The sequence below is a fragment of the Falco peregrinus genome, chromosome 6 (assembly GCF_023634155.1).
Source record: "Falco peregrinus isolate bFalPer1 chromosome 6, bFalPer1.pri, whole genome shotgun sequence".
NCBI classification, from domain to species: Eukaryota; Metazoa; Chordata; class Aves; order Falconiformes; family Falconidae; genus Falco; species Falco peregrinus.
The window spans coordinates 68,763,580-68,779,094 of record NC_073726.1 but is presented as its reverse complement, the minus strand read 5'-3'; the positions used below and the strand labels follow the sequence as shown (position 1 = coordinate 68,779,094).

Sequence of the window (15,515 nt, the reverse complement as noted above, 5' to 3'; positions counted from 1 at the left end):
TTCAGCATATGTTCCCTGAATCAAAATCTTTATAATGTGGATCTTGTTCTTTTTTGTAAATGCCTTCTGGTTTCCAGTCATGAAAAAACAACACCAGACAATAAGGGCAGAAAGCTAAGGGTTAGGTCAGGAAATGCAGGTTTTGCTCCTTATTGTGCCATTGACTAGCCATGAGAAATACCTGCCACTTTGTAAGAGACTCAGGAGTTAATCAATTGAGTATACTGGTTGAATGACCTTGAATGAATCTCCTGCAGAGATTTTCCTGTCTGTTTGCTGTCTTTGATTTTTATCATTGCAGTGCCAAAACATGAGGATGGGGAGAACTGCAGCAGTGCAGTTGGATTTCTCTGAAATTGTCTCCTTTTATTAGAGGATTTTGCATTTTCACTTCTTTCTTTTGTGCAATAAAATCCTGATGTGCTTAAGTGGTGGGCCTGCTTTAGGAAATAGTAATTACAAATTTGACCATCATTATTTTAATGATCTTCTGGTATTCATGTCCGTGTGCAACTCTGGTGTGTTCTTTCTCCTCAGCATGTGTTGTTCTGTTGTGTATTACCATCATTACTGTAACGTCATAATGCTAGATTGAAAGGATGATCTGCTTGCAGAGGTCTGCTTTCCCACCACTAGTTTGAAATTAACGTTGGTTGCACAACACTTAATACTCTGTTTTGTTGGGAGCTGTAGGCAGTTGCGGTCGTACTATTCTAGGTGCAGGGTTTGATGCAGCTAATGTGGCTAGTGTATGAAACAGGCCACCGAATGAGTTTAGAGGGTCTGTTACTTAATATGTGTCAGGCTTGTGACAGCTAGCTGGCATTGTATGTAGAAGCTGTGACTGATTATGTGATGATCACATACAAATTCACAGCTGACTGCTCCCTCAGTCAACTTTCCCTTTTGGTTCTATGGACATTTCTTTTCTAGTTGATTTGTACTGTTTGTTACTTCAGAATCTGCTTGATGATGTAGAAGAATTTCATGAGCGTGCTCAAGAAGCTATGATGGATGAGATCCCAGACTCTTCCAAGCTGCAAGAGTTGATAGACCTGGGCTCTGGCCTTTATGTAGAACTTCCTGAATTGCCAAGGCTGAAGCAAGAACTGCAACAGGCACGGTGGCTGGATGAGGTGAGATCCACCCTCTTGGATCCCCAGAGGGTCACCCTAGATGTGATGAAGAAGCTGATTGACTCAGGTGTGGGCTTGGCACCGCACCATGCTGTAGAGAAAGCTATGGCTGAGTTGCAGGAGCTGCTAACAGTCTCGGAGAGGTGGGAGGAGAAGGCCAAAGTCTGCCTGCAGGCCAGGTGAGTGTTCCTTTGCAAACTGTTCTTATATGTTACACACTTCTGGGATTCTCAGCCTCTTTTGAGGAGTGTGCTGAGAAGCTGGGGGCTTTGAAACTAGTGTATTTTGGTTTTTTTACCTTCCAGCAGTTTAACTGCTCAAGAGTTGGACTTGATGAGTTGCAGAAGAGTTGATTCCTTATCATGTTGCACAGTGGTAGGAGGCTGTGAGTGTTGCTGCTGTCTTTGGTATTCATCCCCCTCAACTAAAAACACTTGAGTATGCTACACAAGGCAGCTTCCTCAATGTTAAAGGAGCTCTGATGCTGTGCCCTTTTGAACTTGATTGTGCAAAGTCCGTCAGCTTTCTCACCTCTTTGTTCTTTGGTAGCCAGTAGCACCCTTGAAGAATAGAGCCATGGTATCCTGCACTGCAGTATAGTGATGAAGTTGCATTACCAGCCTGTCAAATTCATATGGATGTAGTTGACATATTGAGAGAAGGCTGGAATTGGGTTTTTCTTACCCTAGGCCGCGCCAAAGTGTGGTTGCTCTGGAGGGCATTGTGAATGAAGCAAAGAACATCCCTGCTTACCTGCCCAATGTGCTGGCACTGAAAGAAGCCCTGCAGCGGGCTAGAGACTGGACAGCTAAAGTGGAGGCCATTCAGGTAGGGGTTACAGCCGGGACTGGAATCTTCTGCTTGCATCCTTTTATTTAGATGTTGTTTATTCCTAGCCCCTCCATTCACAAAAGGTGACCTGAAGGGAAGCCTTGCTATAGCTGTTGAATGTGCTTACCGTAGCTCATGTGCTTGAATTTCTCTTTCTTTTTGTGCTTGTGTTTCCCCATTGGCTATCCAGTTTCTGTTTTCCTTCCTTTTATGCGTTTCATGGGGGATGTAAAAGCCGGCAAATTCATTATGATACAAATGTAACTCTTAAAGGGTGGGTATGTGGTATTGAAACTGTTCTGCGTACTGTCACTGAAAATACTTGGCTGCAGCAGAAGACAGTCTGCTCACAGATCTTCAGCTTTGGAGCTGGCTATGGAAATGGTTTGTTGTTTGTGATGTTCTCCCCAATGGCAGTGATGGCTGAAATTTTCTATCTGAAATAAAGTTATGACATCGTTAGTTCAGTAGCCTCCCCTTCTATCAGTAAACCCACTTAACTTGATCCAAAAGGGACATGGCTTCTGTCATACTTACAGGTGTTGATCTCTGGACTGCAACTGCTATCCTTATATAAGGTATTTGTTGGGAACTGAAGTGAGAATCCCAATTGATTTCACATCAGTCCCTGTACAATTCTCAGATATAGTAGCTTGCTGTTAAGCAGACAGCATTTAAGGCAGCCATCTAGAAATGGAATGTTATCTTACTCCCTAAGCCAGCTGGCCATGTCAGAATGACTTTTAAAATAAAAACTGTATGAGATGGGTTTTTTTAAATACCAGTAAGATTGAAACATTGCCCTCCTTTCCTTTCCTATGCAACTCTTATTTTAGTCAGTGACAAGATAGTGTATGGCTTGAAATTAAGCTGGCTACTGATACAATGGACGAATTGTTGGTTTAGAAACATTTCTTTTACTCCAGAATGGGAGCAACTATGCCTACCTGGAGCAACTGGAGAGCTTGTCTGCAAAAGGCCGCCCAATACCAGTGCGTCTTGATGCCCTGCCACAGCTGGAATCACAGGTAGCTGCAGCACGTGCCTGGCGGGAGCGCACAGGAAGGACCTTTCTGAAGAAGAACTCAAGCTACAGCCTGTTACAGGTGAGCAACAGACACTTCTGTATCAGCCTTCAGAAACTGGTCTTAATGGCCCTCTGTGGTCTGGAAGGAGCAGCTGGTTCAATTACAGTAGATTACAGATCCTTTTGAGAATAGAATATAATAAACTTCAGCTGTTCTCAGGTGAAAGGGGTGAAAAAGTCTGCTTGGCTAGTCTTGTTTTACCTATAGACAACCTCAGCTGTTACTTGTGCAGAAACAAATTAAAACTCTCCTTTTTGGGAGGGAAAGAAAAGGATTTATCTTTTTTGTGTAGTTGTAGAAATGGAGGCCTGAAATGGTCATAGAAACTGTCTTTGACAGGTGAATATTTTAACTTGTTCCACTGCTTAAATTCTGGGAGAATAGATATTTTATAAGCTGTAGTCACTGTCTTTGTTTTAATAAAAATCATTCATGTGTTTGAAGATTTATCATATCTGCTTGACAAGCTTCCCTTTTTTCTATGGAAAACAATTGAAGTTCTTCCAACTCTTTCTTGTAGTTTGTATTTTTCATACTCTTATCTCATTGCTGTTTCCTGTGGTTTGTCTTCACTGTTGGTGTGGTGTCCAAAACCAGACAGAATCCTCTCACTGTGGCTTCCCTAGTGCCACATGAAATGCAGTGATTGCATCTTGTGTCTCAAAGGCGATACTGCAGTTTAAGGTTTCCCATGGGATCTGCCCCTATTGCTACAACATCACATTTATTTCTGCTCAGTTTGTGATGCACTCCAGGTCCAAATTTTTTTTGCTGTATTCTTCTGCCTAATATGTTCTGGTTTTGCATTTGACTGTTTTTCTAAATGTATCATTTTGAACTTTCCTATATTGAATTTAATTTGTTAGATTTTGATTCAAGTATGCCTTTCAACTAATCAAGATGACTTAAAATTTAATTCTTGTTCTTAAAAATGCTTTGCAGCCTCTCATGTTTGATACCAAAAGGCTTATAGCATATTTTTTTAGTTTTTACATCAGCCAAATTTCTGATACAAATCGTGGCAGATCTTTAAGACTTGATGAAGGTGCTTGAAGTGAATGTTAAACTACTGATATCTGTGTACAGTATTTCAGTTAGCTATAGGTATGATAGTTTAATAGATATTTTAATTTAATCATGAAAACAGTGGCTTTCAGATTGACCTGCCACGTCATGCTGATTACATACAAATTCTATACTTCTGAAATAGTTGTATCTTTTTCTGTTTTTCTGCTCTTCCTAGCATTAAGTGACAGATATCAAAGGTGTTAGATTGCTGAGTATTTTTTGCTCTCTGGTGACTCTCTTGTAATTCCTTTAGTAGATGTTCTCATATATGTCCCTGAAATCCATAATTATGGATTAGAACTTTTTTCTCTTCTTGGCATCCTTGATTCTGATGCTATAAGTTTGCTTGGTGGTTACAGGTTCTGAGCCCTCGGACTGATATTGGTGTTTATGGGAGCAGTAAGAACAGACGGAAGAGGGCAAAGGAGTTGATGGAGAAGGAAAAGGAGAAAGATCTTGACTTGGAATCCCTAAGTGAATTGGAGGATGGGCTGGAGGAGGCCAGGGATACCGCAGCTGTGGTAAGGAGCAGTGAAAAGTATTGCCTCCTGGTAACGTGGATTTAATTTGTCTCTGATCTGTGGAGAAATCTTATGGAAGAACTGATAAATTAATTTCACTGAAAAAAATATGATGTTTGACATAAGAATATAGTTCAGCTTTAGCTGTAGTGAAAGTAGAGGGAAGCACGGTTCAGAGTAAGTGCTGCTATTTAATGTATTGGGCTATGGGTAAGACTTAAATGGTCTTGTGTTAATATGTGTAGCTGCTCATCTGATATTACTGGCACTCATTGACATCTCATCAAAATAATGTGGAATGAGGGACAACTCTCTTGAACAGTACCAAGGTATATTTGGTTAGGTTGATTTTGAGGGCAGCCTGTAAACGCTTGGCCATAGAAACTGGGCTGGGGGGAATGTTCTATTTGATTCCTCCTTGTTGGGAGGATATTGATGCAGCTTATCAGAAGAATTTGCTGTCATCTGGCGGCCCTTTCTCTGGGAACAAAGAAAGTATAAGCAGGGTCATTAACGTGGCTTACACACAGTCTGGTTTACCTTAGTATGCTTTGTTACAGTTACTTGAATGGAGACCCTGCGGAAATGCGAGTTGCTTCAGGAGATATGTGGCCACTCAGATGCTCCTGGTGCTGAGTCAACATTGAAACAATGCTCAGCTGCATTTTCTTGGTAGACAAATAGATGGAACCAATTCTGACTTCTTTCCTGGAGTCAAAACGCGTTCTTCAGGTGGCCTTATGACAGATTTAATTATGAACTTCAGAAACATTGTAGATGCAAAGAAGCTTTTCTAAAGTTTACACAAAATCTGTCAGAAGGACTCAGGGGAGTAATGAGTAATTGAGGAGAAGGTATTTTAGCTGAAGTTTTAATTAGATCACACAATTCCTAAATTTTGGGCTAATATAACTAGGAAGATCCCCTGATAATGTTTTTGTCTTTTTCTTTTCCTAGAATGCTAATAAAATGTAATCTCTCTTAGCTGTGAAAGTCATGAACTGTTTTTTGCCTTTGCTGGGTAGGTGGCCGTATTCAAGGAACGGGAACAGAAGGAGATTGAAGCTATGCATGCTCTCCGGGCAGCTAACCTGGCCAAGATGACTATGGTGGATCGAATTGAAGAAGTCAAATTCTGCATCTGCCGCAAAACAGCTAGTGGATTCATGCTACAGTGTGAGCTGTGCAAAGACTGGTTTCATAGTGGCTGTGTGCCCCTTCCAAAAACAAGTTCTCAGAAGAAGGGCTCTAGTTGGCAGGCCAAAGAAGTGAAGTTTCTGTGTCCACTTTGCATGCGTTCTCGAAGGCCAAGACTTGAGACAATACTGTCTCTGCTGGTGTCCCTGCAGAAGCTGCCCGTACGGCTGCCGGAAGGGGAGGCATTGCAGTGCTTGACAGAACGTGCCATGAGTTGGCAGGACAGAGCACGGCAGGCTTTGGCCACTGATGAGTTGTCCTCTGCTTTGGCTAAGCTTTCTGTGCTCAGCCAGCGAATGGTGGAGCAGGCAGCACGGGAGAAAACAGAGAAAATAATCAGTGCAGAGCTACAGAAAGCAGCAGCTAACCCAGATTTGCAGGTAGGGATATCTTGCTCTTTACTGTGCTGCTTTGTTCTTAGGTGTGTTGAAAAACCTTCTCTTTCTTAGAGAAGCTTGGGGGAGAGGAGAGGGAGGGCAGTTAAAAGCTGAGAGTTAGACATGTCAAAATTGTGTGGTTCGGTGCTCCTCAGTCTCGGGCAATGGCTGGCTTCAGTTAATGTGCTGTGCCAGGAACAGGTCTGTTGCTTTGTACTCATTGTCGATAGCAACTGCTGAAGGTGCTTGCAAGAAATGTCAGTTCAGACATAGCAGCTGGCTAAAGACCTGAAGATGTGTAAAGCAGTGGCTAGTTTGGTGTCCGAGTTCCATTTCCCTCTTGACAGAATCAGAAGTCTGTAGTTCCTCATGGATTGTCACTCTTAGGCATTTGGTGTCTTGTTAATAAATTTCAGTGAGGTCTGTAGGCAAACACTGGTACTTCCAGAGGTGGCCTTTTCATTTCTTTTCATTTTGAGATTGAGATTAGGTGATGCTGTGGTGAAGGAGCTTGTATAACCACAGGCTATAATTTGGTAGCACTGAACAGCAGTATCTAGATCTTTCTAGTCACTATTATTCAAAAACATGGAAATAAAATTAGAACATTTTCCTTGGGTATTTCCCTGTCTGTCTTCATGTCTTGCTGTAACTAGGCTTTTCTGTGACTGCCCAGGCAGTTACCCTCAGGCCAAAATAACTTTTCTTTGTTAGTAACTCTTTAGCCTTTTTATAGATTGTTTTCTTGAAAATTTATTGTTTCATTCCCATGTTCCATTTTTCTTCTAGGGACACTTGACTAGTTTCCAGCAATCAGCCTTTAACAGAGTGATAGGGAGTGTCTCCTCATCCCCACGGCAGACTTTGGATTATGATGATGAAGAGACAGACTCTGATGAAGACATCAGGGAGACATATGGCTATGACATAAAGGTGAGTAATCCAGTGTGGTTTGTCTGCATAGAATTAATCCGGAACACCTGGTTTTCTTATTAATTCAATTTATTTCAGACTATTTTTTTCTATCTTAAGCTATCTATGTACATTTTTCCCTGGCTCCTGTTGCAGAAGAGGTGGTACTTTGATTTTTATCTGACTGTCTCAGTTCTGGACTGTTGGGAAGTTTCATAATGTTTTTATTCAAAATTTCCGAACGTCCTGTTTGAGTTTCAAAAGGTGCTTTTTAGTGCTAAGTAAAAGGATACACTTCTCAAGGGATTTGTATTTATAATACCTTGGGAGGATGAACATTGCCTAAATTGCCCCATTCAGAGATACCATGAGTCATAAATATGAGTAAGTGTCTATATGGAGAGCTCTTCAACAGCTTTTGCTACAGTGAAAAATTAGTCTTTGAAAACTACATGCCCTAAAAGATGTTTCCTGATGCCAGTTTTCATACCTTTCTCTTCATTCAGCCCTCATTTAGAAGAGGTACATGTGTTCAATTTCGGATGTGTGGAAATAACTCAGGACTAGATGTCTGGATTCAGTTCAGAAATTTTAATTGCAGTTAAATGTTTAAAACACTTTAACCAGAGAAGAACTGTCATGAGGAAAATGCAATTGTAGAGATAACCAAGTGTTTTCAATATGATGTATTTCACTTCAGAACTTCTGAAATATCCTTCTGATACATGTAGAAACAAAAGCAGTGCCACTGTTCCTTCCTGTACAGTGTTTCCTTTTTAGCAGTAGTGTCATGTCTATCTTAAAAAAATTTGTAACTTCTAAAGCAGATTTTCTGGTTTATAAAGGAACAGTAAATTTTCCAGATACGATTTGCCTCAATCTCCTGTTCTTAGTATTTTGTTTCTAAGGAGCTTTATGCTAATACATACATTTGTCTTAACAGTCCCATGTGAAATGCCAACAAGAGTACATTGCAATTGGGTGTTAACTGCTGTTAATTAGATTAGCTTTATATTAAAAAATCCCAGTAATTTCCAAATTGTTCTTTACATCAGTGTCATAATAAAGCATTTCTGAAAGATGTGGTATTTTCTGAAGCTGTGATAAAGCGTATGTCAAGAAAGATGGCATATGCTTGTCAGGATATGAGGGTTTTGCAGGAGTGTAATTTCATTTGTTTAATGATTCTGCTGTCACGATTTCAAAATCTGTTACTTAACCATTTAGATTTGGGTGCCCACTACTATATGTAATTGTAAAAAAAAAAAACCTGAACGTAAAAATCTGTCGAAGCAAAGCTGATTGGGACCAGAAATGTCCTTTGTCAACTAACATGGTTGGAATAAAAGACAAATTTTCAGTCAATCAGATTTGTCAGGTTTAAACTAGGAGCAGCAATGTTCAAAAGAAATATTAAACTCTGAGAAACTTTGCATATTTTTAGACTGTTGGCTTTCAAGGGCTGAGTTTTTTCCAGTTTATGATCTATAAGCATTTTCCAGTCAACTAATGTGTTTACAAAAACCAACCAAACAACAAAACCCTGCCATGATGCCTCATGAATTTGCTCTCAGTAACTTCAGAAGTAATCCTTGGATCCCTAAGGGTCCATAGGCTATTTCAAAACCCATGGTCTTGGACATCTCAAGTACAACAGTGGCTATAAAAACAGGTGTGAAAAGGCCTGTTTGATTATATTGTGCTTTTTCTAATTAAAACATGATTCTTCTCATCAAATACTTCGTTATGACTGCAATAGCTAGACACTTGTAAGATTTGTTCCAAGCAGACTGATTCACTGATCAAATTTAATGTAAATTTTCTTCACCTTTAGTTGCTTTGATTTCTCACATATTTTTCCTCGTTCCTTTGCACCTGTTGCCTATGTCCACCAAATGGTGATATTTTTTTATTAATTGGTCTGTTGCTCCTGAATTTTCTTTAATGTAGTATAATACGATATCCAGAGCAAGATACTGTATGATATATAAACTTTACTTTGTAGGGGGAAATATCTTCCTCTTTCTGAATATACTTATTCTGCCTCTTCATCTGGGCAATTTAAATCTCAGTTTCCCAATTCAAGTTCTGTACTGAAATCATTAGTGTGCACTTCACTTCCTTTTAAACATGTAACTGAAAGCCAGAGAGAGATTACCATTCTTAAACTCCCTTTTTATGTCATGAAATGACAGTGTGTCTGGGTGGTACAATTTCCTGAGTTGGCCATTTTGGGACCCACACAGCTAATCTCCAGGTAAATATTGTCAATAACTGCTCTACAGCCTTTATCTTCTTTTAAACCAGCTTCTTGGGTTTTTTGTTTTGTGAAAGATTTCAGTCTTACACGGCATGCTAAAGGTGTTTAACCTGTTGGCCAGATTCATCACAAATGTAATGGGGCATCTAAGTTCTGGAAAGTGCTGTGGAAATAGGCAGCTGGTTGAGGAGATTATCTTTAATAATTTCACCTGCAGGGGTGAGGAAGAAGAGGGAGAAGTTAGTACTAGGAGGTGTCAGGGAATCTACTGAGATGGGCTTGTGCCTTCTGGATTCTCTGCTTAAGTCAAACAAAGCTTCTCCCACTGCTAAGAGATTTCTAATCTCCCTTCTTTAATGGATCCACCTGTACCTGAAGGCAGTGTTTCAGTGTGTGATGTATCTAGAAAGTCAAGCATCCCAATCCCATCCTGCACAATGCATTGAGCTGAGTGCAAGTCAATGCCATCGCTACTCTGTTCATGGAAACAGTGTCAAATATTACAGCCCTCTTCCTCCCACTGTTTGGTTCTATCTTAATATGGTTCAGGACTGCCGTAAAAGTCCCTATCCCAGGGCAACATTTGATTGTTTGCCATTATGTTGATATTTGTGCTGGAACACCCTGTTTTTTCATCTTCCATAAGATCTTCAATTGTTTCTTCCTACAGTAACTATTATTTACTCAGCGTACTTCTGCTTTACTAAAGATACCACTCATTGTGGTCTTGCAGCCAAATTTTTCAAGGAAAAAAAAGTTACGTAGGCCAAGAGTAAGCCTTTTTTCATTATGGTGACTTTTGAAGACCATACTTGAGGGACTGGTGAGTGAGGAACCTTGTCAAGCGTTTCTCATGCAGTAGCTATAAACCTATTGACCTATCTCCGTAGTTGCTTTGTTCATCCACTATTTAAGTAGGGATGTAACTTGTACCTTTTGCACATGGTCTTGTTGTCTCTGGTGGGGTGCTTCAAATTGTAGGGTTTTAGGAACAGTGAACTGATGAGTCTTAGAATTTACTTTGAGGTAGGTATTTTCTGGATCCAGATATTGCATGTTTTCTGTGGGTCTTTTTCAGGACAATGCCAGTGTAAAATCTTCTAGCAGCTTGGAGCCCAATTTGTTTTGTGATGAGGAAATCCCCATTAAATCGGAGGAAGTGGTGACGCACATGTGGACGGCTCCCTCATTCTGTGCCGAACATGCATATTCATCTGCTTCTAAAAGTTGCTCTCAAGGTATTTGCTTTTGTATACGTTGAGATAAAATTAAAAAGATAGCTGGGACGAGCAGTCAGTGAGGAGGGGAACCGCTATGTTACCTGGCTAGCTGTAGAGGATATGTTGCCTGTGAGAAGGTACAGTAGAGTTACATTGCAACTAGTTTTCCTGATGTCTGATATATAAACCTTTGTCAATGTTTTTTGCTTGGAATTGTCTCCCTACTTAGATTGTTGCTGTAGAAAGTATGCAATTTCTTTTGGGTTTGGTCTCTTGCTTTTGTCCTTACATGACTTGCCTCCTGTCTAAAAGGTTCTAGCACTCCAAGGAAGCAGCCTCGGAAGAGTCCACTGGTACCTCGCAGTTTGGAGCCCCCTGTATTGGAGCTGTCACCTGGAGCGAAAGCTCAGCTAGAAGATCTAATGATGGTAGGAGATCTACTAGAGGTATCACTGGATGAGACTCAGCATATCTGGCGGATTTTACAGGCTACTCATCCACCCTCTGAGGACAGGTTCCTTCATGTCATGGAGGTATGGAACTTAAGAAATATTTTGGTATGGCAAAAGCCCCAGCCACTTCTTTTTTTTCTTTTTTCATTATTATTATTATTATTATTATTATTATTATCATCCTGGGTAGTTGAGTGCTTAGTTACTTGACATGTTTGGATTTCAACTGGGGACTAGTAGATTCCAGAAAAAAATAATTAAGAGATCCAAAAATTCAGTTCTTGATCACTCATACCGTAGCACTGTCCTCCACAATTAACCGTATTTAGAACAGTTTTCTCAGGCAGTTCCATATGCAAACCTTATTTTAGGAAATGTAAGGTTAGGGAAGGAAATGCTGTTCTTGATTATATAACCAGAACTGATCTGCAAAAAAAAAATTACAAGACACAAGAAACGTTTAGGAAGATGGAAAGTCTACACTTAGCTTGTATGACCTGTATGTTACTGAACTTTTTGTTGTTACTGGGGAAAGAACATTTTTTTTTCAACAAAACATGGTTTGGTAATGCAGGTAGTAAGATTCCTATTATTCCTCAGGATAACATAGACATAGTAATTTTCTTATTAATATACTCTTCAGATGCACTGATCACTTTGCTCGGCTGACAGTGAATGAGGCAGGTTTATCTGCTGATTCTGAGGTCCAGTCAGAATCACTTGGCTTCATTCATGCGGTGGGTAAAGGATGTGTGCTGGAAGAGAAGGTCAACTGTTGTGCTGAAGAGCTGTACTGGAACCCATCCTTCATCATCTGTCAGGTGAAGTTAGGGGTCAGTTTGACCATGTGTGGTTAGGGAGTATATGATGGCTTTTTGGATTACTGAACTGCACAGGAATTGAAGATGGTTCCTTCTTGACTTTTTTGTAGTATACAGTCAATGTAAGATGGTTACATGCTGTGAGCAATGAGGTCAGATGTGCATATTAACCAGTTGTCTCATTTTCTTCAGTGCCATCCTTATACAATGGCAAAGTCAGTGTTGCCAAACTGCCATTAGTTAGGACAGTAGTATAAAGCAGACCCTGCCTCCAAAGTAGTCTGCTTTACCATGTTTTGAGCGAAGTGCTTCATAAGCTTAAAGTTCTTATAGTGGTTTAGGCATGGAATTCACTGAAGAACAGTTTGAATGCCAGCACATAGCAATTTATAAACAGCATGCCAGACTGTTACATTAATAGTTTTAAGCACAGCTTTTTTTATTCAGGGAAGGGGGCTAAGAGGGTGTGTGCGTAGTGACATATTCTGAGTAACCCTTATGAACGCTTGTTTGACCAGTACTGCTCATTTTTAATGGAATACCTTTCTACTTACACGGAAAACAGGTAGACTTCTGTAAAATCATCTTCAGAGGATTTGTTTTTGGGTGGAGGAGCTATACTAAGTAATTTACAATAAACAGAGTCTTTCTTTACTGGCTTATAGTATGTCCTTAATCTACTAATAATTATGAAGGTTACAGTATATAGCTGGATTAACTGAAACTGAGTCAGTCCTGTTTGTAAAAAAGGAGCTATACATGTGAATCTTCCAGATATATATAGGTCTTGTCATTGTGGATGATACCTGCAGCAACAGAATTTGCCAATTTTAAGCCTCGCTTCTGATCTGAATCTGCTATGTAAGAGTTGTTAATGATATTTACGATGTGCGTCAGTTTGGAAGCTATTCAAATAATGGATGTTACTTTCCCTTCTCTTGCTTGAGTTGATGATACATTTTAAAAATTCACCCATTGCTTTTTCTTAATCTCCAGAATAGCAATTGCTTTCTCTCAAAAATAATTACAGGCAAGACTGACCTAGGATGAAAAATAAGCAAGAGTATCTAACAAATGATTAATCTTCTCAACTTTTATTAAAAAGCTGTGCGAGAAGGGAGTTGTAATTACTGCTTATTCTGCATCCTTACCCTTGCTGATGTTTTCTTTTTCCACTGGACATTTCTGATTGATTTTACTTTGAAACAGTTCATGCCACTTAGGGTTTGGGTTTTTTCCTAGTATGGTGAAAATAAATGTGAGGCCCTCTTTGTTTAGAATTTGTAACAGTATGTTGCTGAATAGGTTTCTTCATATCATGTCATGGTAATTGGGGTGGTAAGTACATCTTCCAAATCACAGATTTGCAGTATATGAAAACTTGCATTAAAAAAAATTTTTCTTCTCACCCTTTCCATGAAGGATGACAGCATGGATGAGAAACCACTGAAAATGAGAGGGAGAGACTCTTCTGAGAGGAAGCGGAAACGAAAGCTGGAGAGAGCAGAGCAGTTCTTTGGAGATATGAAGCAAAAATCTAAAGAGCTGAAGAAACTTGAAAAACCCAAGAAGAAGAAGCTAAAACTCACCATGGATAAGACAAAGGAGCTGAACAAGCTGGCAAAGAAGCTGGCTAAGGAAGAGGAGCGGAAGAAGAAGAGAGAGAAGGCAGTTGTTGCAAAGGTGGAACTAGCAAAAGAGAGCACAGAGAAAAAAAGAGAGAAGAAGGTTCTAGATATTCCTTCCAAGTATGACTGGTCAGGAGCAGAAGAGTCAGATGATGAGAACGCTGTGTGTGCTGCACAGAACTGCCAGAGGCCCTGCAAGGACAAAGTGAGTTTTTTTCTTAGTACTGTCATAGGGCAATTCCATGCAAAGTCAAAAACCCTAATGCAGTTAAATAATTATGTTGAATAGCACAAGTAACAAAAGTGTTATGATTTAGAAATGAGAGAGAATTGAGTAGTACTTGGGTAGGTACTTAGACCTAGTAGGAAAAACTATAGCACTTCTTAATTCTCTTAGGTACTTTAAACAGGAGAAGATGATGGAAAATTAGAATCTGGGAAAAGGTGTTAGTGGGGAAGTTTAACCTCTCCAGGCTGTGTAATTTTTTTTTGCTGGCTATGTGGAACATGCATTGGCTGATTCAAAGGATTAATTCTTTGACTCAACTAGAAATGTTCCTGACTTCATTGTGTTTCTGAGCAGAAGTGGAATATGCAGTGTTCCTAAATGAAGTAAATTTTCTGTATTTCTTACATACAGTCTCTGAACAGTGATGCTGCAGACTGAGTGATCTACAAGCTGCAGTACTTAATTTTTCTTGTTGGGGATAAATAATCAGTGATTTTAGACCTAACTGAATTATTACAAAAGAAACTTGATCTGCCTGTGGCTGTGGTACTGCTTATCCTGATTGTCATCTTTTAGCAAGGACTAATCGATGATGAAAAAAACGTTAGTGTTGGAATTTTTTTCCTGTCTCTTAGAAGAAAAAAATTTGTTCTCAATGAAAGCTGGGATTGACACTCTACTGTGCTGGCTTGCACAAGAACGTAGCTATTACCATAAATATGAGAAACTTATTTCTTTTTTTGCAAAATTGAAACACGGAATTGAAGTAATCATCTGAATACTTAAAAAGACCAGTTAAAAGACCAGTTTAAGTTTAAAAGTTAAGTCTTAAACTTAGACCAGGGTTAGAAATTACCCTCAGTTGCTCTAAAGAAGTTTCAGTATTTATACCGTTGTTCTCTTCACAGATGATACTTAACTTATACTAGTACATTTTTACAGAATATGAGGTTGCAATAGGGAGGAGAGTGCCTTTAAATTCATATTATAAAGAAGGTTGTACTATATTTGTCAAATTTCCATAAATGAAACTGAGTAAAATTCCTGGTTGTATAATCAAAGCTTTTAATGGAATGACTGTCTTGCTGTGAGATTGGATGTATTTTTGTACATTTGACAGGTGAATGCCATACAAGAAAAAATGGCAGCTGTAAGAATGTAATGGCTGAAGCTGCAGCTGTTAGTGTCTGTTACTGGTCACTTTCAAAAATGAGTTCAGCAATAGTTTTCCTATGAACTAAAGTAAAATCTTGGGATGGTAATGTTTCTTCATTTTAGATAGGTTGCCACTACTGTCATTTTTCTAGTATATTTTCATTTTCACATGCCTCTGTAAGGTCAAAGCAGAACTACAGCAGTAACAATTTTCATAGCTCTACCAGTGCATGCCATTAAAATTAAGAATCTGTGTTCCTTATCCTGCAGATCTCTTTCTGCCCACTGACTCAAATTAACATGTACTTTTGCTCAGGGAGCTAGAGAAATCTAATTCATCTTTTTTCCTTCCTAAGTTTTAATTTGCTTTTTATGCCTTTTCTAATTGTTCTATAGCAAGTTCAGGTCAAAGTTTGAAATATGTTAGCTTAAACGTTCTGACACTTTGGAGTTACACTTTGTGTGCATTTTTTTGGCATTTGGTGGCCAGCTGTATACCCAATATTCAGGTGGTCGAAAAGTATTAAAGCTGCTGATGTCATGTGGCTGTTTTAGCCAAAAACATTACTCAAGTTCGTCTGTTTTCTGCAATTTTTAGGTTGCAGAAGGTACTGTTTGAT

The 15,515-nt window shown here is 39.4% G+C and overlaps 1 protein-coding gene across 1 annotated transcript in view; it reads left to right on the top strand.

The window, feature by feature from the left end:
• KDM5A (lysine demethylase 5A) overlaps nt 1-15,515 on the top strand; it is a 49,684-nt gene that overhangs the window by 31,079 nt on the left and 3,090 nt on the right. The window contains 9 exon segments of the mRNA XM_055807294.1: nt 960-1,315; nt 1,826-1,964; nt 2,894-3,073; nt 4,483-4,644; nt 5,670-6,221; nt 7,008-7,151; nt 10,469-10,628; nt 10,923-11,143; nt 13,306-13,716. Coding sequence (XP_055663269.1) covers nt 960-1,315; nt 1,826-1,964; nt 2,894-3,073; nt 4,483-4,644; nt 5,670-6,221; nt 7,008-7,151; nt 10,469-10,628; nt 10,923-11,143; nt 13,306-13,716 — 2,325 coding nt within the window.